We start from the raw sequence: 21,038 nt of genomic DNA on the forward strand, positions 1-21,038 counted from the left end.
CAGTACTTAGTTCTTGCTGTGTTAAATGGATATGCATGAAAGAGATTGGCTCCTGTCTCATTCTCATTCTCTCTCTCTTTCTCTCTCCCTCTCTCTCTCTCTCTCTCTCTCTCTCTCTCAGTCTAAGTGAATTGGAAAATTGCTGCTGAATAGTTTTTCTTGAAAAAGCCAAGTATTGGTATGATGATATGCTAATCTAATCTATGAGCAGAGCTTCACTATAGGCCAAGCAGTAATTTATAGAGCTGGCTTTATAAGCTGTTTGAACACTATTGTGTTTCAATTAAAAAGAATTTTTGTTTTTCACTTGTTTAGGAAAAGATCTGTACAAATGAAATGGTTGAATTTCACTTTTCATTTCTACTAAGCGGCAACGTGTAAGACATTGATTTTTTTAACTTGTACTTTAACAATAAAAGAAAAACTAGGAAAGGAATATCACAGATATTTTGCTGTTTCTAAAAGTGATGAAATTCAGTCAGTTAAGGAAAATGCTGTCAGTATGTACTTTAATTTGATTTGGTGTAGCCTTTTTTTAGAGTTCTCTATGATCTATGTGCCAAAAGTAGACTGAGTTTCTTTATAATCTTGTACTGAGTATATAATGTCACAAGATAACTTGGGCATAAAATATTGATAAAAGGAATTGTGAATGAAAATACTCAAAATACTTTTTAAATTTAATCAAAATGTTAATGCCTGGCCTTTTTTCCTACACATCCAATTCAACAGAGTACACTTTATTCTGATAGCCATTACTGCTTAGTCAGTGATGAAAGCTTTACTGCTTCTGTGCTGTGCTCAAGAGAAAACCAGCAAAAGAAGCAAAGGCTTTTTTTCTTTCACAGAACTGCAGCAAAGTTCTCTGCTGAGCAACGAAGATATGAATGTGCAGTATTGATTTCTTAAAAATAATCATAGATCATCTTAACATTACTTGCCTTATAAGTTAGGAAAAAAGTGTGTGGCTATCACACTTTTTTGTAAATAATGATTTTTATAAATGTTTTTTCCTTCATAATTTTCCCACTCATTTCACAAAATCTTGAATATGCAATTATTTATCATGATACATCACTGCAACGAGGGTTCCCATTTCAGAACAAAGTTTAATTCTATATGTGAGTAAGTTGTTATTGAAATGTGATTTTTTTTTTTCTGGAAAATAAATAAATAAGTATAAAATAAATTGAGTTGTGAAACTCTTTTATTTCCAGCCTCTTAAAATTTTACCCATATTCCTGGGAAACTTTATTGCATGTTTAGGGTGGAGACGGTGGGCCGAAGCCCTGGCATTGGTCAAGGGCTTTAATGTCAGACAAATTCCAGCTATGTAATTTAACTATAGACCTGAGCATATCACTCAATGATTCCCCAATTCTTTGTCTTAAAGAAAAAAATAAATGAAGTAATGTCCTCTGAATCATTGAATCACTGAGAAGATTATATAAGATATTTATCAGTTATCTAGAAGTTCCTGTCTAGTTCACAGCAGACCTTCAGTAAAACAATTCTTTCCTGTTCTTATCTTTCTGTGGATAGGGATTGGGATGGCCAGAAAATTTCCATGCTTTTCTTCCAACACTACCCCAACACTGTGCTCTACTCTAATCCCGATGTATTACTATTGTCAACTAATGCTAACTGCAGCCAACACTCAAGGGTCAGCCACTGGGCTAGGTGCCTGGAGGCATTATCTTATTTCTACTTGCAGTGACTGCTCACCGCAGGAGGGTCCTTATAGCGTGTGTTTTATTTGCTTTTCGTTTGGCAAGAGCCAATGCACTTAGGAGGGGGATAGTTACTAAGAAGAAGAACTTATTCGTTTGGACAGGTAGCTCCTCAACCCCAAATGCCTCCCTTTCAAAGCTTCTTAAACTAATAGGCTGGAAAGAGCCATGTAAGGAAAGCGGGGAAGCCAGCTCCGCATGTAACACACAGAAGTGAAGACCTGAATTCCAGCGGACCCTGGGAATATTATTTAACATCTTAGAATCTCCATTTTCTAAATCTGTAAAGGCAGGACAACCGTTTCTTGACAGAGTTGTTGGGACGATCAAATAAAACGAAAGCTGTCAGTATGTGGCAGTATAAGCTTTCAATGGTTCCTGTTCTCAACCCTGCGTGCCCCGAGGGGAAGATGGAAAGCAGCGTCTGGGGGCGGGAAGAGGAGTTGCTTTATTTTCTCTTGTTCCTCAGATGTCCTGTGCTAGGAAAATGCAGCATTTCCCACTCTTGCGCCTGACATCAGCGGGAAAAGGAACATGATGCGGGGTCCTCGGGGCTGCATCTTTAGTCCCAAGTGTCCTCCTCCCAAGCGGTCCCCCTCCAGCTCTCGGCCATCCCGTCCCTCTCCGGGCAGGGACGGTGAGATCCTTTCCATCTTTAGGGCGGCTTAGAGGACCACGTGGCCGCAGGGTCGGGCCGGGAGGGCCTAGGGTGATGTTTGAGGAGGTCGCCCTGGAGACCGGCGGCGGAGGCCCGCGGGAGCGCGCCGACGGCCGCGGACGAAGGGAGCCCGGGAGGCGGGAGTGACGCGTGCGCCGCGTCCGCGGTGGAGCAGCCGCCCGGCCGCCCGGCCTGCTGTGAGTGTGTGCACGCTCTCCACAGCGCCGCGCCGAGGGGACGAGCGGCCCTGCCTGGACAAACAGCCTGCCGGGCTCTGACCTCTCCTCCGCCTTCCTCGTCCTGCCCCCAATGAGAGAGTGACCCCGAATTGGGGGACTGGAAGTGAGTCCTGGCCTTTGGCCCCTCGCCTGCCCCCGTGGCTGGGCTTCGAGGGTGGTGCCCAACTCAGCGGCCAGCACGGCCACCTCGGAACCTGAGCAGCGCGAGGCCTGAGCGGCCCTTCGGTGGCCGGCTGCAGCCCTGGGGACCTCAGGCTCCAACCTGGCCTTTCCCGGACAGGGCTGGCCTGCGGGGCAGCTTGAGAAACAGGTGAGGAGGCCGAAGTCTGTCCTTGTGACTTTGGAGCGGAACCTGAAGGGCCCACTTCATCAGGCTCAGTGTGTCTCTACACACACACAGACTCACTCACACGCACACGCTCCTTCACACAGGCGCCGGCACACACGCTCGCGAACACACACCACACAGGCGCACAGTCACGGGTACTCACACCGCACTGCCTCCCTCCCCAACACGGTACCCCTGCCCCATTTGTTGTGTGCCCTTGCGTACCCTGGCCTGTCCTGTCCTGACGCTGAGGACACCGGGTTTTAGGGTGTGTTCTGGTCCGTCCTGCCCACTGATTGCCAGCCCCCTTGAAGGCAGAGATTGTCTGTCTTAGTTCTGTTTTATTGTCTAGCACAGAGTCTCCTTGTTAGGGTTCTCAGACTGACACACCGTGAAATAATTTAAATGAATACTTAAGTTTGTAGGTAGGCAGTGAGGGCATCAGAGTTATGGTCTAAGTTCTGAGAAGTCCAATGCTACTACCAGCTTTTAACGAGCATTCGTGAGAAGGAGGTAGATTTTCCAATAAATGACTTCGTTAAAAGGTGTTCTGTTTGCTCTTTGTAAAGTAAATCACTGTTGCTTGGACGGGGAGCCTTTGGGGAAGACGGTTAATTTTAATATTTAAAGTAACAGCAACAACACCAAATATTAATTAGTGAACTTTTATCAAGATTAAATATGGGAGGGGGCAATAAAAAATATTGGGTTTGGGTGTGGGATAGCATCTTTTTTCTACACATGGTTATCTTTTCTCAGTGACTTTCTTCCTCTTTGCCAGTTAAGCATGTTTTTGCTACAGCTTAATATCTGCTTATGTGAATTAAATATATTAGTGCATAAATAAAAGTTTTCAAAGTTATCATATTTCTAGTTATACTGACCAGAATAACAAAAAATGCTATGTATTGCTCTTGAGGAAACCCCACTTTCCTATTCCAAAAATGGTAGAAGTATCTGTGTACTTTATTTGGGATGAGTGTCTGTTATACTAACTAAAATGTTTTCATATCTTTCTTTTGCTATTTTCCCAGGAGTCTTCTTCTATAAGTTATGATGATGTCAGACATTGCTAAAGACAGAGCTGCTCATTCATTGAAGAAAAGGGGCAGTATGACTTCTCTCAGTAGTCATGAATTCCCCCGGAAGGAAATGCACAGGCCCCCTAAAGCGTGAGTAACTGAATGTCTGGCGATTTAAATATAATTACTGAATAAACAGGTTCATAATGTTTATCAGAAGAAAAAAAAATTCCTTGGGGACATAAAAAGAGAGAAAATGGGCAAGTACAAAGTTCAGGTCATCTTTAGGGGCCGTATTTTAGAAAGAGAGAGAAAACTTAAGTGATATGTTGATTCTAGCAGCATTTTTACTATTTCAAAGACTATCCCCAGAAAATCCCCTCTTCTCAAAAGAACGCTAAATGCAATGTATGCCAGCTACTCTTACATGTCTCTTGAATTTTCCTCAATATTATATAACTACATAGTTTTCACATTTTTGTAATCAATATATACATATACAATGTACTCAACATTATTTTATACAGATTTTATAATGGATTGTTATAGTCTTTGTTCATATCCTTTTAAATAGCTGCATGTATTTTGTCAATTTGTAATTTTGTGCCAGTTAACCATTCTCCAATTATTGGGCATTTTAAGTTTGTTTCCACTTTTTTTCTTTTTCACTATATAATAAATCTCTGCGTGGTTGTTTCCCAGCAATATAATCAGTGGGTAAAAGGATAATAGCTACATTTATTTGGCTTTGCTACATACTGCATTTGCTTTCCTAAAGAGATAAATTGGTGTTTAATGCTTTCTTTTTGACTGCTATTGGAAAGAAAATAGAACAAATTATCTGATGTAGCAGTCAATTAATTTATATAATAGGCTTTCCTTCTTTATAGTTTTCACAAAACTGAAGGATGTAGTATATTAATTCCCATGGTTGGGAAGCAGAAACTGGTGTGTCCTGCAGAACAGAGACAAGAATAACTGGAATAATTGGAATTCTGTAATCAAAATCATCTTATTCTGAGTGTATTAATGCACCTATTTACAATTCCACTTTCCAGCCCTGGAAGTTTGTGGATTGCAAGTACAATCTCCCTTTTGTAGAGGGGAAACTGAATATAAAGGAGTAGCAATCCTAGTACATGTCAGAAGTAAAAGTGGGACAATACAGTAATTAACCTTTATAACTTTTGCTTCTGATCCTAAGCTATTCTAGCTGCTAATTCCAATATTTAAGTGTACAAGTTCTTTTTAAAATTATTTAAAAATAGTTGTTAGCTTAAATTCAACTTACTTTTTCTTTTTATTTATTTATTTATTTATTTATTTTTTTTTTAAACTTTCATTATCCATTACCTTCTGCAAAGTAACAGAAAAAAAATTGTATTAGAAATTGAAAAAATATAAATTCTGTCTTTGCCACTTATTAGCTATACTAATGAAAACCATTTATACAACTTTTTATTTTTTTTATTTTTTTATTTTTATTTTTATTTTTTTCTTGCATCCTTCTTTTTATTTATTTATTTTTTTTTTTTTAAATTTTATTTTGTCGATATACATTGTGGCTGATTATTGCTCCCCATCACCAAAACCTCCCTCCCTTCTCCCTCCCCCCCTCCCCCCCAACAATGTCCTTTCTGTTTGCTTGTCGTATCAACTTCAAATAATTGTGGTTGTTATATATTCTTCTCCCCGCCCAGTTTGTGTGTGTGTGTGTGTGTGTGTGTGTGTGTGTGTGTGTGTGTGTGAATTTATATATTAATTTTTAGCTCCCACCAATAAGTGAAAACATGTGGTATTTCTCTTTCTGTGCCTGACTTGTTTCACTTAATATAATTCTCTCAAGGTCCATCCATGTTGTTGCAAATGGCAGTATTTCATTCGTTTTTATAGCTGAGTAGTATTCCATTGTGTAGATGTACCACATTTTCCGTATCCACTCATCTGATGATGGGCATTTGGGCTGGTTCCAACTCTTGGCTATTGTAAAGAGTGCTGCGATAAACATTGGGAAACAGGTATACCTTCGACTTGATGATTTCCATTCCTCTGGGTATATTCCCAACAGTGGGATAGCTGGGTCGTATGGTAGATCTATCTGCAATTGTTTGAGGAACCTCCATACCATTTTCCATAGAGGCTGCACCATTTTGCAGTCCCACCAACAATGTATGAGAGTTCCTTTTTCTCCGCAGCCTCGCCAGCATTTATCGTTCACAGTCTTTTGGATTTTAGCCATCCTAACTGGAGTTAGATGGTATCTCAATGTGGTTTTGATTTGCATTTCCCGGATGCTGAGTGATGTTGAGCATTTTTTCATATGTCTGTTGGCCATTTGTATATCTTCCTTAGAGAAATGCCTATTTAGCTCTTTTGCCCATTTTTTAATTGGGTTGCTTGTTTTCTTCTTGTACAGTTGTTTGAGTTCCTTATATATTCTGGATATTAATCCTTTGTCAGATATATATTTTGCAAATATTTTCTCCCACTCTGTTGGTTGTCTTTTAACTCTTTTAATTGTTTCTTTTGCTGTGCAGAAGCTTTTTAGTTTGATATAATCCCATTTGTTTATTTTTCCTTTGGTTGCCCGTGCTTTTGGGGTCGTATTCATGAAGTCTGTGCCCAGTCCTATTTCCTGAAGTGTTTCTCCTATGTTTTCTTTAAGAAGTTTTAATGTATCAGAGTGTATATTTAAATCCTTAATCCATTTTGAGTTGATTTTAGTATACAGCGAGAGGTATGGATCTAGTTTCATTCTCCTGCATATGGATATCCAGTTCTCCCAGCACCATTTGCTGAATAGGCAGTCCCTTCGCCAGTGAATAGGCTTGGTGCCTTTTTCAAAGATCAGCTGACAGTAAGTGTGTGGGTTGATTTCTGGATTCTCTATTCTATTCCATTGGTCAGTGTGTCTGTTTTTATGCCAGTACCATACTGTTTTGGTTATTATAGCTTTGTAGTATAGCTTAAAGTCAGGTAGTGTTATGCCTCCAGCTTTATTTTTTTTGCTCAGCATTGCTTTGGCTATGCGTGGTCTTTTATTGTTCCATATAAATGTCTGGATAGTTTTTTCCATTTCTGAGAAAAATGTCTTTGGAATTTTGATGGGGATTGCATTGAATTTCTATATCACTTTGGGGAGTATGGACATTTTCACTATGTTGATTCTTCCAATCCAAGAGCATGCGATATCTTTCCATCTTCTTGTATCCTCTCTAATTTCTCTCAGCAGTGGTTTGTAGTTCTCATTATAGAGATTTTTCACCTCCTTGGTTAACTCAATTCCTAAGTATTTTATTTTTTTGGTGGCTATTGTAAATGGGCAGGCTTTCTTGATTTCTCTTTCTGCATGATCACTATTGGAGAAAAGAAATGCTACTGATTTTTGTGTGTTGATTTTGTATCCTGCTACTGTGCTGAAATCATTGATCAATTCCAACAGTTTTTTTGTAGAGGTTTTAGGCTGTTCAATATATAGGATCATGTCATCTGCAAACAGGGACAGTTTGACTTCTTCTTTTCCAATCTGGATGCCCTTTATTTCCTTCTCTTCTCTGATTGCTCTGGCTAGTACTTCCAACACTATGTTGAATAGAAGTGGTGAGAGTGGGCATCCTTGTCTAGTTCCTGTTCTTAAAGGAAAAGCTTTCAGCTTTTCCCCATTCAGGATGATATTGGCTGTGGGTTTGGCATATATGGCTTTAATTATGTTGAGATACTTTCCCTCTATACCTAACTTATAGAGGGTCTTTGTCATGAATGAGTGCTGAACTTTATCAAATGCTTTTTCAGCATCTATAGATATGATCATATGGTCCTTGTGTTTGAGTTTATTAATACGGTGTATCACATTTATTGATTTGCGTATGTTGAACCAACCTTGCATCCCTGGGATGAATCCCACTTGATCGTGATGAATAATTTTACGTATGTGTTGCTGTATTCTGTTTGCTAGTATTTTAGTGAGGATTTTTGCATCTATATTCATCAAGGATATTGGCCTGTAGTTTTCTTTTTTGGTTATATCTTTACCTGGTTTTGGTATCAGGATGATGTTTGCTTCATAGAATGAGTTTGGGAGATTTGCGTCCGTTTCAATCTTTTGGAATAGTTTGTAAAGAATCGGTGTCAATTCCTCTTTGAATGTTTGGTAAAATTCTGCTGTGAATCCATCTGGTCCTGGGCTTTTCTTTGTTGGGAGCCTTCTGATAACAGCTTCAATCTCCTTTATTGTTATTGGTCTGTTCAAATTTTCTACATCTTCACGGTTCAGTTTTGGGAGCTTGTGTGTGTCCAGAAATTTATCCATTTCCTCCAGATTTTCAAATTTGTTGGCGTATAGTTGTTTATAGTAGTCTCGAATGATTCCTTGTATTTCAGATGAATCAGTTGTAATATCGCCTTTTTCATTTCTAATTTTTGTTATTTGAGTCTTCTCTCTTCTTTTTTTTGTTAGCCATGCTAATGGTTTGTCAATTTTATTTATCTTTTCAAAAAACCAACTTTTTGATTCGTTGATCTTTTGAATTGTTTTTTGGTTTTCAATTTCATTCAGTTCTGCTCTGATCTTAATGATTTTTTTCTGTCTGCTAACTTTAGGTTTGGATTGTTCTTGTTTTTCTAGTTCTTTAAGGTGAAGTGTTAGGTTGTTCACTTGCCATCTTTCTATTCTTCTGAAGTGAGCGTTTAATGCAATAAATTTTCCCCTCAATACTGCTTTTGCAGTATCCCACAGGTTTTGGTATGATGTATCATTGTTTTCATTAGTTTCAATAAATTTTTTGATTTCCTGCTTGATTTCTTCTTGGACCCATATGTCGTTAAGTAGAATGCTGTTTAATTTCCATGTGTTTGTATAGTTTCCAGAGTTTCATTTGTTATTAATTTCTAGTTTTAATCCATTGTGGTCTGAGAAGATACATGAGATAATTCCAATTTTTTTGAATTTATTGAGACTTGATTTGTGACCTAATATGTGATCTATTCTGGAGAATGATCCATGTGCTGATGGGAAAAATGAATATTCTGAGGTTGTTGGGTGGAATGTTCTGTAGATATCTGCCAATTCCAATTGGTCTAGAGTCTTGTTTAGATCTTGTGTTTCTCTACTGATTCTTTGCCTAGATGATCTGTCTAATATTGACAGTGGGGTGTTCAGGTCCCCTGCTACTATGGTATTAGTGTCTATTTCCTTCTTTAGGTCTAATAGAGTTTGTTTTATAAATCTGGCTGCTCCATTGAGATACCATCTAACCCCAGTTAGGATGGCTAAAATCCAAAAGACTATGAACGATAAATGCTGGCGAGGCTGCGGAGAAAAAGGAACTCTCATACATTGTTGGTGGGACTGCAAAATGGTGCAGCCTCTATGGAAAATGGTATGGAGGTTCCTTAAACAATTGCAAATAGATCTACCATACGACCCAGCCATCCCACTGTTGGGAATATACCCAGAGGAATGGAAATCATCAAGTCGAAGGTATACCTGTTCACCAATGTTTATCGCAGCACTCTTTACAATAGCCAAGAGTTGGAACCAGCCCAAATGCCCATCATCAGATGAGTGGATTCGGAAAATGTGGTACATCTACACAATGGAATACTACTCAGCTATAAAAACGAATGAAATACTGCCATTTGCAACAACATGGATGGACCTTGAGAGAATTATATTAAGTGAAACAAGTCAGGCACAGAAAGAGAAATACCACATGTTCTCACTTATTGGAGGGAGCTAAAAATTAATATATAAATTCACACACACACATACACACACACACACACAAACTGGGGCGGGGGGGGGAGGAAGATATAACAACCACAATTATTTGAAGTTGATACAACAAACAAACAGAAAGGACATTGTTGGGGGGGAGGGGGGGAGGGAGAAGGGTGGGAGGTTTTGGTGATGGGGAGCATTAATCAGCTACAATGTATATCGACAAAATAAAATTAAAAAAACAAACAAACAAAAAACAAGCTGTATTTACAAAGAAAAAAAAATTAAAAAAAATAAAAATAAATAAATAAATCTGGCTGCTCCAACATTGGGTGCGTACATATTTATGATTGTTATGTCTTCTTGATGGATCAGTCCTTTTATCATTAAATAGTGTCCCTCATTGTCTCTTTTTATGGTTTTTAGTTTAAAGTCTATTTTGTCAGATATAAGAATAGCTACTCCAGCTCGTTTTTCTTTTCTGTTTGCATGGTAAATCTTTTTCCATCCTTTCACTCTTAGTCTGTGTGAATCTTTATGGGTGAGGTGGGTCTCTTGTAGGCAGCATATAGTTGGGTCCTGCTTTTTGATCCAGTCAGCCAGTCTGTGTCTTTTAATTGGGGAATTTAAGCCTTTTACATTAAGAGTTGTTATTGAAAGGTGTTGATTTATTCCTAGCATTTTATTGGTTGTTTGGTTGTCTTAGGTGTCTTTTGTTCCTTGATTTCTGATTTAGTGTTTGTTTTCTGTGTTTGTTGGTTCCTTAGGTTGTAGATAGTGTTTTTGTTAGCTTGTTTTCTCTTCATGAATGCCATTTTTATTATACTAGCGGGTTTAGATTTTTCTTGGGTTTTTATGGCAGTGGTAGTTATTTTTCAGGAACCAAACCCAGTACTACCTTGAGGATTTCTTGCAAGGGTGGTCGTGTGGTAGTGAACTCCCGCAGTTTTTGTTTGTCTGAGAAATATACTATTTACCCCTCATTTCAGAAGGATAGCCTTGCAGGGTAGAGTATTCTTGGCTGGCAATCTTTGTCTTTTAGTATTTTGAAAATATCATCCCATTCCTTTCTAGCTTTTAGGGTTTGTGATGAAAAGTCTGATGTTAACCTGATTGGGGCTCCCTTATAGGTGATTTGACGCTTCTCTCTTGCAGCTTTTAAGATTCTCTCTTTGTCTCTGAGTTTTGCCAATTTGACTATGACATGTCTTGGAGAAGGTCTTTTTGGGTTGAATACATTTGGAGATCGTTGAGCTTCCTGGATCTGAAGATCTGTGATTTTTCCTATACCTGGGAAGTTTTCTGCCACTATTTTATTGAATATGTTTTCAATGGAATCTCCATTTTCCTCCCCTTCTGGAATACCCATGACTCGGATATTTGATCGCTTATGGTTGTCTGATATCTCTCTCAGATTTTCTTCAGTGTCCTTGATTCTTTTTTTTCTTTTTGTCTGCTTGTGTTATTTCAAACAGCCCATCTTCAAGTTCAGAGGTTCTCTCTTCAACTTCGACAAGCCTGCTGGTTAAACTCTCCGTTGTGTTTTTTATTTCGTTGAATAACTTCTTCAGTTCAGCAAGTTCTGCTACATTTTTTTTCAGGACATTGATTTCCTTGTACATTTCCTCTTTCAGATCCTGTATACTTTTCCTCATTTCATCATGATGTCTAGCTGAGTTTTCTTGTATCTCATTCAGTTTCCTTAGAATTATCACTCAAAATTCCTTATCAGTTATTTCAAGGGCTTCTTGTTCTATAGGATCTAGAGTTTGAGATTTATTAACTTTTGGTGGTGTACTTTCTTGATTTTTTGTATTTCTGGTATCTTTTTTTTGGTGTTTATTCATTGTGGCAGGGGGTTTCACAGTCCACCGGTTTGAGACTAATGACTAAGTAGGATGTTGCTGTGGTTGCCAATTTTGTATGGCTCCCTCCGTGACTGCTCAGTTGGCCTATAGTGCCTTGTGTGTGTGGTTGTCTCGGGTCTTGCGCTTCTCCGGGGAGCCACCTTTCTAGTCAGCTTGGACTCTGCTGGGCTGGTGGATCACGTACCACAGGGTGTGTGATCTCTGTTGAGCTTTCACTTCCTGTGCAGGACTTCTCCCTGTTTCGTGTGCTCTGGCCCAGGCTGTTAGATCGTGCAGTGGCGACCCCACCGGGTGTGTTGTTTCTGTCGAGTCTCCGCCTCCCTGGCCGCACGTCTCCCCACTCTGTGCACACTGTGCTGGGCTGGGTCGTGTCTTCTGCACCCCTCGTCTATCAGCTGGGCCTTCAAGACCCTGCTCGGCACTGCCTCACCCAGGAAGTCTACCAGGTTTCTGCTAGGCACAGACGACTGGTCTCTCTGGGTGCCTTTGTAGCACTATGTAGATCTTTCTCGGGTCTTGTTCACCTTTGTATCCCCCCCAGTATAAACCGAGTCAAGCGCCCACCTGCAGCCTGGTCTCCAGCATGTTCAAGCGGACCTGGGAACTCTCCTACCACACTATTCCCAACCAGAAATTCGTTAGGCTTTTTTCCAAACTGGTGGCTGCAGAGATAGTATCTGCCTCCCAGTAACAGGGAGTTTACCTGGGGCTGGAGTCCAGGGTGTGGTGGAGTGACAGTTGGCCCGCCCGTACTTCCTTGCTCTCCCGACACTGGCCGGGGACGCCCTACACCACCAGCCCCGCCAGAGAACCGCGGAGGGAGTGGGAGCGGAGGCCGGTCTGCAGGCTCCGGAAAGCCCCGTGCCAGGCCAAGCAAGAGGGAGGGCTCAGTGATGGCCGAGCAGGGCGGAGCTGCCCGCACCTGGGAAAATGGAGGCAGCACCGGGGCAGTGAGTGGCCTGGTGGTGTAGGCGGGAGCCGCGTGGGCATCCACCCCCCCCCCCCGAACAGAGCTGTGCCACAGGTCACTCACAGTGCTGTGCCAGGTCAGGCGCTCGCTCTGTCTCTGGTTTGCCGCCTTTCCCAGTTCTCGGCCGCTGCCGCTTCGGGCTGTTCAGTCGCGGCGCGGCTCGGGCGCTCCCAGGAATCTTCTTTAATGCCGGCCTGAAACCTCGAATCCTGAATAGGGCAGCTGGCCGCCTTCAGCGCGGCCCCGGCCTCCAGGGTCCTGTCTGCATCCGCAGCAGCCCTGGTGCCGTGTTCCCTGTTTCGAGACTCGCTTTTGCAGCTAAGAAACAGTTCTTTTCCTGCTCCACACTTCAAAGCTGTTGCCTGAAAATGAGGCAGCCTCTCCTGCCGGGGGCAAAGTGGCGGTCAGCCCCCACGACCGGCCAGCAGCAGCAGTCCTCCCTTAAGAGATGGCGAGAGGAAGGTCCACAAGTTTCCCAGCTGCCTGAGGCCCAGTGGCCACCTTTTCCACCTCAGCTACTCCGCACCAGCCTCCGCAGCCGCCGCCATCTTCCAACTTACTTTTTCTAAGAAACTATTTACAACAATAATCTGATATGAAAAATGTTCTTATGAATTTTTTAAATGTTCTCATCTAAAGACTAAACTATCATCTCTATTTGCATAATTTTCATTTACCTCTTCCCTTCCAAAACAAATTAGAAAGTCATATAGAATGAAAGTTTGGCCACGTTTGAAGAATTAGAGATTACTGTTTTGTAACCTATTACTAATGAAATATAAATACAGATTAAAAGTAACAAGAATACAAAAAATCATTTTTATAAACACATTAGTATGGATTTTTCACCAACAACATTTAAATGATAATTATTTTGGTTTTTGACTCTTAAGCAAAATATCAGGATGGATCTTCTATCTGTACTATTTTTTCTTAAATAGCAAATAACAGCTTCCATGTCCCTTGCAATGGCAGAGGCTATTTAGGAGGCTGCCTCCCAGCTCTAACCTGTACCTGCTTTCCTTTGTCTTCCTCACTGTCTGGAATCAAGCTGTAGGCGTGATTCTCCATCATGAATGAGTCTTCAACTACTAGAAAAGTTCTGACAGCTTAGTGGCTATCAAATGCAGGCATCGTTTTGAAATGCAATGTTTTATGGAAAAGCATATACTTTTCATTTGAAAATTATTTTAAAACAGTTTTTGAAAAGACAAATGTCAATAGATAGTATAAAGCATATCCTGAGGTATATCGATGACCTAATACATTATCTCATTTAATTTCCCTAGCATAAATCCTCCTAGGTAGATGTCATCCTTACCATTTTACTGTGAAATAACTGAGGCTTACAGGTCAAGTAACTTGATTTGGACTAGGATACAGTTCCAAATCATGAGCATCATATACAGGGTCTACAGACCCCTGCTTACTTCCGTAGCACTAGCCTGCATACACACTCAATAATCCTTCAGTGCTCTGTCTGGCCTCCAGCCATTGCCTCAAATTGCTGCCCCATGCAGTACCGCCACTTTCCTGGAATGCTCTTCTTAACACTCTTCTCCCGGCTTCCTTCTCCTCTTCCTTTGGAATTTAGCTCCATCTCCACTCTCCAGGAAGCTCTCTCTAATTACCCAACTACGAACACCTGCGCCTCCAGACTGAGTTGGATGATCTTCTTTTCTGCTTCTGCTGGTTTTTCCTTGTACATGAACCTGTATTTGGCTGTTTTCTTGCCCAGCTCCCTCAATAGATTGTGGACTTATTTGCCTTTATAGTGGTAATCATACTGATAAGGAAGGCAAGGAAGAATAGAGGTAGATCTACTTGAAAAGTTGCTTCTTGAGTGTGGTATAAGATCAGCACTTAGCTCTACAGTCTCGATTTCTATGTCTGCAGTCTTCTAAAGTTTTAGCTCATGCTTAACGGATCCCCAAGCATAATAAATATCTGAAGTACCTTCTGAATTGTGAAAGGAAGATTGCATTTATATCCAATGTAATTATTGTTAACTGTTTTCAGAATTAGTCTTTTTATTTGTTATGTTTTCTTTACAACGTAATTTTTATGTCTCATTAAAGAAGAAGAATCATAAGCTGGATTTTATCATCCTAACATAATAACTATTACCATGTTGGCATATTTCTTTCTGCATAGTTATTATAATACTCCATCTATTATTTTGAATTTTTCTTGTTTTCACTTACATAATTTATAATTATAAGAATGGCAATCACTGTCATTTATTGAGCCCTTACTGTGGACCTAATTTATGCCTCATGGAAGTTCTGTAGCAAGGTCTGGTAAATTATAACCGAAGGGCCAAGTCTAGTCTGCTACCTGCTTTGGTATGGTCCCTTAGCTAAGTATGGTTTTTGCCTGGTTAAAAAAAAAAGTCAAAAGGAGAACAATATTATGTGGCATGTGAAAATGATAAAAAATTCAAATTTCAGTACCCATAAATAAAGTTTATTAGAACACAGCCATGCCTATTCATCTATGTATTGTCTCTGGCTGCTTTCACACTACAGCGGCAGTGCTGAGTAGTTGCAATAGAAACCATAGGCCCCGCAAAGCCAAAAATACTTTCTATTTGGCCTTTTACAGGAATGTTTTCTGTCTCCTGCTCTATAAAGATAGATGATATTATTATTACCATTTTACAAATGAAGAAAACAGAATTTTAGAGAGATGGAGGCTGCAAACCTACAGAATTGGCAAATAGCAAATGTGCTTTTGTTTACCAGTCAAGTATTTTCATTTGCTAAAAATTGGCAATTTGTGTGTAATTTGCATGAATAAAACTATTTTATTCATTCACCAGAACTTTCTGTTTCCTACCCATGGGTAAGGGCAGGTATTTACAATGATGTCTTTCTTGTTGGAAGATCGGCCTCTGGCAGACATTGAACAGTGTTTGAACAGATACGGTTTTCTCATAGAAGCCATGAGGTCAAGTTACTTTCCCAGAACAATGTGACTTGATATCCAGGTTTCTTATCCTTGAGGGCAGCAGTTCCACTAGTAGGTTAGGGCTCAGGTTGGGGAATGAAAAGTATTTCTTTTGCCTTAAACCAAAATTACAGCAATGTCATGTTACCAGAACTTTCTGTATGGATCCTACCACTCTCCACTTGAACCTACTGATGGTAACTAACACTATAACACTATTTAAGTCACACTTCATCTACTTCTGTCACTTATTCATTTATCCAGAATTGATTGAGCTTCTACTATGGGTCAATTATTGCGCTAATGTTAGACATATAAAGATGAATAACTGTAAGGTTCTAACTAGTGAAATTCATTTTTCAAGGAAACTGAGAGCCACCTGGTAACTTTTTCTCATACTAGAATAGGTTTTTCCAGTAAAAGTGACCAAAATGGAAATGCATTCATTACTTCATGTGAGGCGTTTATTGAACAAAGAGAGCATTCTATGTGCAAAGTGGTGAACCATACAAACAATCCCTGCTCTTATGGAGTTTAGAATCTGGTGGGAAAGACAGTGAACAAGTAATTTTAAATGTGGTAAATTTACTGTATGATTCCAACCTATAGTATTACAAGCTATACTACTGTGAGCTGCTTATGGGCAGTTAAAAATGACATTGCCAAGCCTGTTTCCTCATTTTGATACCTGAAGGATAAGGCTAGAGGTCAGAAGATCAAAGCTAGGGAATAAGTTGCATTGCTGTCTACATCAAACTAAAGCCCCTACAGGATCTGGCTGAGATACAGCATCTCCCTGAAAGAGAAAGAAGCTCAGGAAAACTGAAATGGCCATGTTCCCAAATTAAACTACAATAAAAAATAATTATTAATGAACTATTAATTATTAAATATTAACTAATTATTAATAATAACTAATTATTATTGTACTTTATAAGTTGTTAAGCCATTTCACATATGATATCCATGTACTTCCCATAAAAAAACCTGTGGGTTAAATAGAGAAGACATTTTTATAATCCCCATTTATTTTTATAAATAGGGAATTGATGGATTTTTTTATAAATTGTGTTGGGAGAAAACTGGGTCACTTTATGGAGGAAAGTAAAGCTGGTCTCTTACCTTACACCATTTGCATAGGTAGACTCCAGATGGAAAACTGAACTGTGGAAAGTTATACAGCTGGTAGAAGAAAGCATAGGAGAATATCTTTGTGTTCTAGGGGTAAGGAAAGATGTCTTAAATAAGAACCCAAAATTAGAAACGAAACCATAAAGCAAAAAAATTGTTTTTAATAAATATAACTATAATATAGTTTATAATATAAATATAAATATAATGCAGTAAAATTTAGCATTTCTTTTAACAAAAGATATAATAGACACAACTAACAGGCTGGTAGAAGATACATATTTTTAAAAATCTTGCACATTAAAAATTTAAAAAACCAGGAAAACCATTTAAAAAATAGGCAGAGGAGATGTTAGCAATTTACAAAGCAAAGCCCAAATGGCTAAGCAGAATACAAAGAGATGCTCAATTTCACTTGAAATCAGAAAAAAATGTAAATTAAAACATCAAGATACCATTTTGCACCAATCCAAATGGCAAAACATAGGAAGGGATAACAATACCAAACGTTGGCAAGGCAAGTGATAATAAAAACTGATATAGCCATTCAGCAAAGAAATCTAAGGGTATTTAGAAAATACAGGTATGTGTGTGCTCTATAGGCTCTGCTTTCTTAGAGTAAAAGCCCAAGTGTTTACAATGGCCCAGAAAGCCCTACATGATCTACCCACCTGACACCTTTGTAACCTCATCTTCTTTCAACCTCCTGCTTCCTGCTGCCTCTGCTCCAGCTATTCTGGCTTCTACGCACTTCCTCAAACACAGCAGGCAGCTTCCTGTCTCAAAGCCTTTGCAGGAGCTGTTCTCTCTTCCTGGTATACTTTTCCATCAGCCATCCACCTGGCTCATTTCCTCACCTCCTTCAATTCTTTGCTCATGGAGGCCTATCTTGACCACTTCATTTGAAATTGCACATGGAACCCTCTCACCCACCTACTTTCAAACTTCCTTAACCTGCTCTACTTTTTCTTACAGCATGTATCACCTTTTAACAGAATGTAAAATTTCCCTTGTTTAGTATTTTATTGTCTATTGTCTGTCTTCTCTCACTAAAGTGTAAGTTCCATGAAAGCTGTGACCTTAATTTGGTCTTTTTCAGTACTCTATCCCAAAGACTTAGAATTGTGTCTGGCACATAGTAGTCACTCAATAAATTTTGATTGTTGAATGAGTAATTATTGCATTATATTGATTCCTGAACAAGCAAGTTTTTTTGCTCCCAAACAAGTTAGGTTCACAGGTCCATGTATGCATTAAGTCCAGGTTGACTAAGGGCTTTCATCTTGTAGGCATAAGATACATTTACAGCAAATAGAAAATTGCATGTGCAAAATTTTAATACAAGGTACACTTTTGCCTACTTGCTGAAGCATTCCATTGTGTATCTATTTTTTTTTTAATGTAGAAGAACTCTTTTATTGTGTGGAAATCTGTTGCTCTAGGCCCCACCCCTCCTTGATGATCTCCACAGCATTGGAATGTTTTTGCTCTTAAGCTTAACATTCATCAAAAATATCTAAGAAGCTGTTAGGTGGAAAGTTCTCAAGTAAGGGGTTTCTATGCATATTTTATCTTATATTCTACATCATGTTTCTCAAGCACAGAGGCTATAATTTTTCTTTGTATTATCAGTAGTTTCCAAATAGCCTGACACATTGTGGACAATAAATATTTGTTGGAAGAATGAAGAAAAAATAGAAAGAACAAATGTACAAATTTATACCCTAAAACCTTCTTTTTTTCTGTGCACTCTGAAATATCTCCACTGGGAGGCAGCACATGACTTTAGTAACAGTTTTTCAAAAAAATTTTAAAAGTCATACTTAATACCATTCGAAATATGGTAATTCCAGGCATTTCATAGTTACGAATAGAAGAAAGAGATGATATTCTGACCTTTTTAACCTACTACTTCAATGGCTACAAGGCCGGTTTATGCATTCAAATAGTCTCTTACCGTAATTTCAAAAGATCTAGGTAATAATAGCAGAGAAAATGTCTGGAAATGAGTTCTCAATACTGATTAGATGCTATTGTGGCTGGTGAGATTTAATTGAAATAATTGTTACTATCCCTAACAGTCAGAGCGATAAGACATGCCTTGTATTTATTCTAAGTAATTCAAGGATTGGTTAGCAAGCAAATTTGTAAGAGGTTTTTAAGAAAACTGAATTTCATGAAAGAGTAAACATGTTCTAACTTCTTAACTTTTTTTTTTTTTTTTTTGCCTGTATTTCAGAACACAGGCTATTGGCTTAGCACGGGACATTTCCAGTGTCAGCCAGGTACAATATAAGAGGGTTACTTTTGTTATGTTGGACCAGTGTCATAGAGCTATTTCTGCAGGTAGGCTAATTCTAAGTCTATCCTCAGCAATAGCACACGCAATTCCAAGTATTAACGGAATTTTGCATTGGGTTACAAATTGTACTCTTCCCCCTGCAATAATATTAACTAATTTGTTCAGTGTTTTCACCAATATTTTATGCCAGAATTTGAGTTTTCCTGCATTACTTTTAATCTACCCTTCTTTCTAAAACTTTACAACTCTCGGATAAATTTTGCTACTTGAAATTTTTTCTCTACAAATGCCAAAAGGGGATAAAACACTTAGACAACAAGAATATTTTTCACATTTTAAAAAAAATTAACTATGGTCTTCCCTTTGCAATGAGATCATATGTATAGAAGAGTTATCATTGCAAACTAGGGAAAGTCTGACCATGACAACTGAAACTCATCTATTTGTAATGTTATGATATATACTAAATAAATTTATTGTGCCGTGTATATAGCACTGGTAATTAAAATTATAAATTAGCAAAATGGAATACTACTGTGCTATAAAAAAGAATGAAATACTACCATTCACAGTGACATGGATAGACTTAGAGAAAATTTTATTAAGTGAAATAAGCCAGGCTCAGAAAGAGAAATACTGCATGTTCTCGCTTATTTGTTATCAGCACCGCACTCTCCAGAGTGAGCCACAGGCCGGCCTCTCGCTTATTTGTGAGAGCTAAAAATAAATATACAAACAACTAAATGGTGGGGGCGGGGTGGGGCAAAGACACAACAATCACAGCAATTCCTTGAACTTGTTAAGACAAATGAACAGATGTGATGTTGATGGCAGGGCGGGTAGGGGGAAAGAGGAATTGGTTAAGGAACACGAAAATCAACTACATTGTATATTGATAAATTAAAATAAAATAAAACAAATTATAAATTTACTTTTTGAGCATCTTACATGTTTTTTAAATTTATTTTTGACTATATTTATTATTTTATTATTTTTTATTGAGACATAGTTGATTGTACATATCTGCAGGGAACAGAGTTGAATATCAATACCTGTGTGCAATATGTGATTCTCAAATTAGGATAATTAGTATATTCAGCATTATACAATGTAATCATTTTTTGTGGCCCTTTACCAATTCCTTCTTAATCCCCTTGCCCCTTCCTCTTTCCCACCTCTGGTAACCTCAGTTCTGTTCTGTCCTTTTGAAAGATCAACGGATTATTGTGATCGTTGTATCTTTCTTTTTTATTTCTTTTTTTTAGCTTCCACTTGCGAGTGAGGACATGTGGTATTTCTCTTTCTGTGCCTGGCTTATTTTATTTAATGTGATTTTCTCTAAGTTTGTCCATGTTGCTGTGAATGTCAGTATTTCATTCTTTTTATGGCAGAGTAGTATTTCATTGTGTAAATATACCACATTTTCCTTATCCAGTCATGTTACGATGGACATTTAGGTTGGTTTCAATTCTTGGTTACTGTAAATAGAGCTGCGATAAACATTGGAGCTCAGGTTTCCCTTCCACATGACGATTTCCAACCTTGTGCATATACCCAGCAGTGGAATTTTCCATAATGGCTGCATTAATTTACAGCCTCACCAACAATGTAGCAGGGTTCCCCTTTCTCTGCAACCTCTCCAGCATTTATTATTCTCTGTCTTCTTGATAATAGCCCGTCTAACTGGGGTGAGATGATATCTCAGTGTGGTTTTGACTTGCATTTCCTTGATGCTTCATGATGTTGAGCATTTTTTCATGTGTCTGTTGAACATTTTATACAACTTCCTTTGAAAAAGGCCTATTCAGCTCCTTTGCCCATTGTTTAATCAGGTTGGGTTTTTTTTACTTTTTTTGAATTCCTTGTATATTCTGGATATTAATCCTTTGTCTGATGCATAGTTTGCAAATATTTTCTCTCACTCTGTAGGTTGTCATTTTGCTCTGTAAATTGTTTCTTTTGCTGGGCAGAAGCTTTTTAGTTTGGTATAATCCCATATCTTTGTTTTTCCCTTTGTTTCCTGTGCTTAGGGGGTCATATTCATAAAGTTTTTGCCCAGTCCTACTTCTTGAAATGTTTCCCCTATGTTTTCTATTATTAGTTTTGTAGTTTTAGGTCTTAT

At 38.7% G+C, this 21,038-nt stretch overlaps 1 protein-coding gene across 1 annotated transcript in view; it reads left to right on the plus strand.

The window, feature by feature from the left end:
• Positions 1–4,008: 4,008 nt before the first annotated feature.
• Positions 4,009–21,038, plus strand: part of DYNLT5 (dynein light chain Tctex-type family member 5) — a 32,539-nt gene continuing 15,509 nt past the window's right edge. The window contains exon 1 of the mRNA XM_063107163.1: positions 4,009–4,127. Within this exon, the coding sequence (XP_062963233.1) occupies positions 4,009–4,127 (119 nt within the window). The remainder of the gene's footprint in view (positions 4,128–21,038) is intronic.

Source organism: Cynocephalus volans, chromosome 8 (genome assembly GCF_027409185.1).
Source record: "Cynocephalus volans isolate mCynVol1 chromosome 8, mCynVol1.pri, whole genome shotgun sequence".
NCBI lineage: Eukaryota > Metazoa > Chordata > Mammalia > Dermoptera > Cynocephalidae > Cynocephalus > Cynocephalus volans.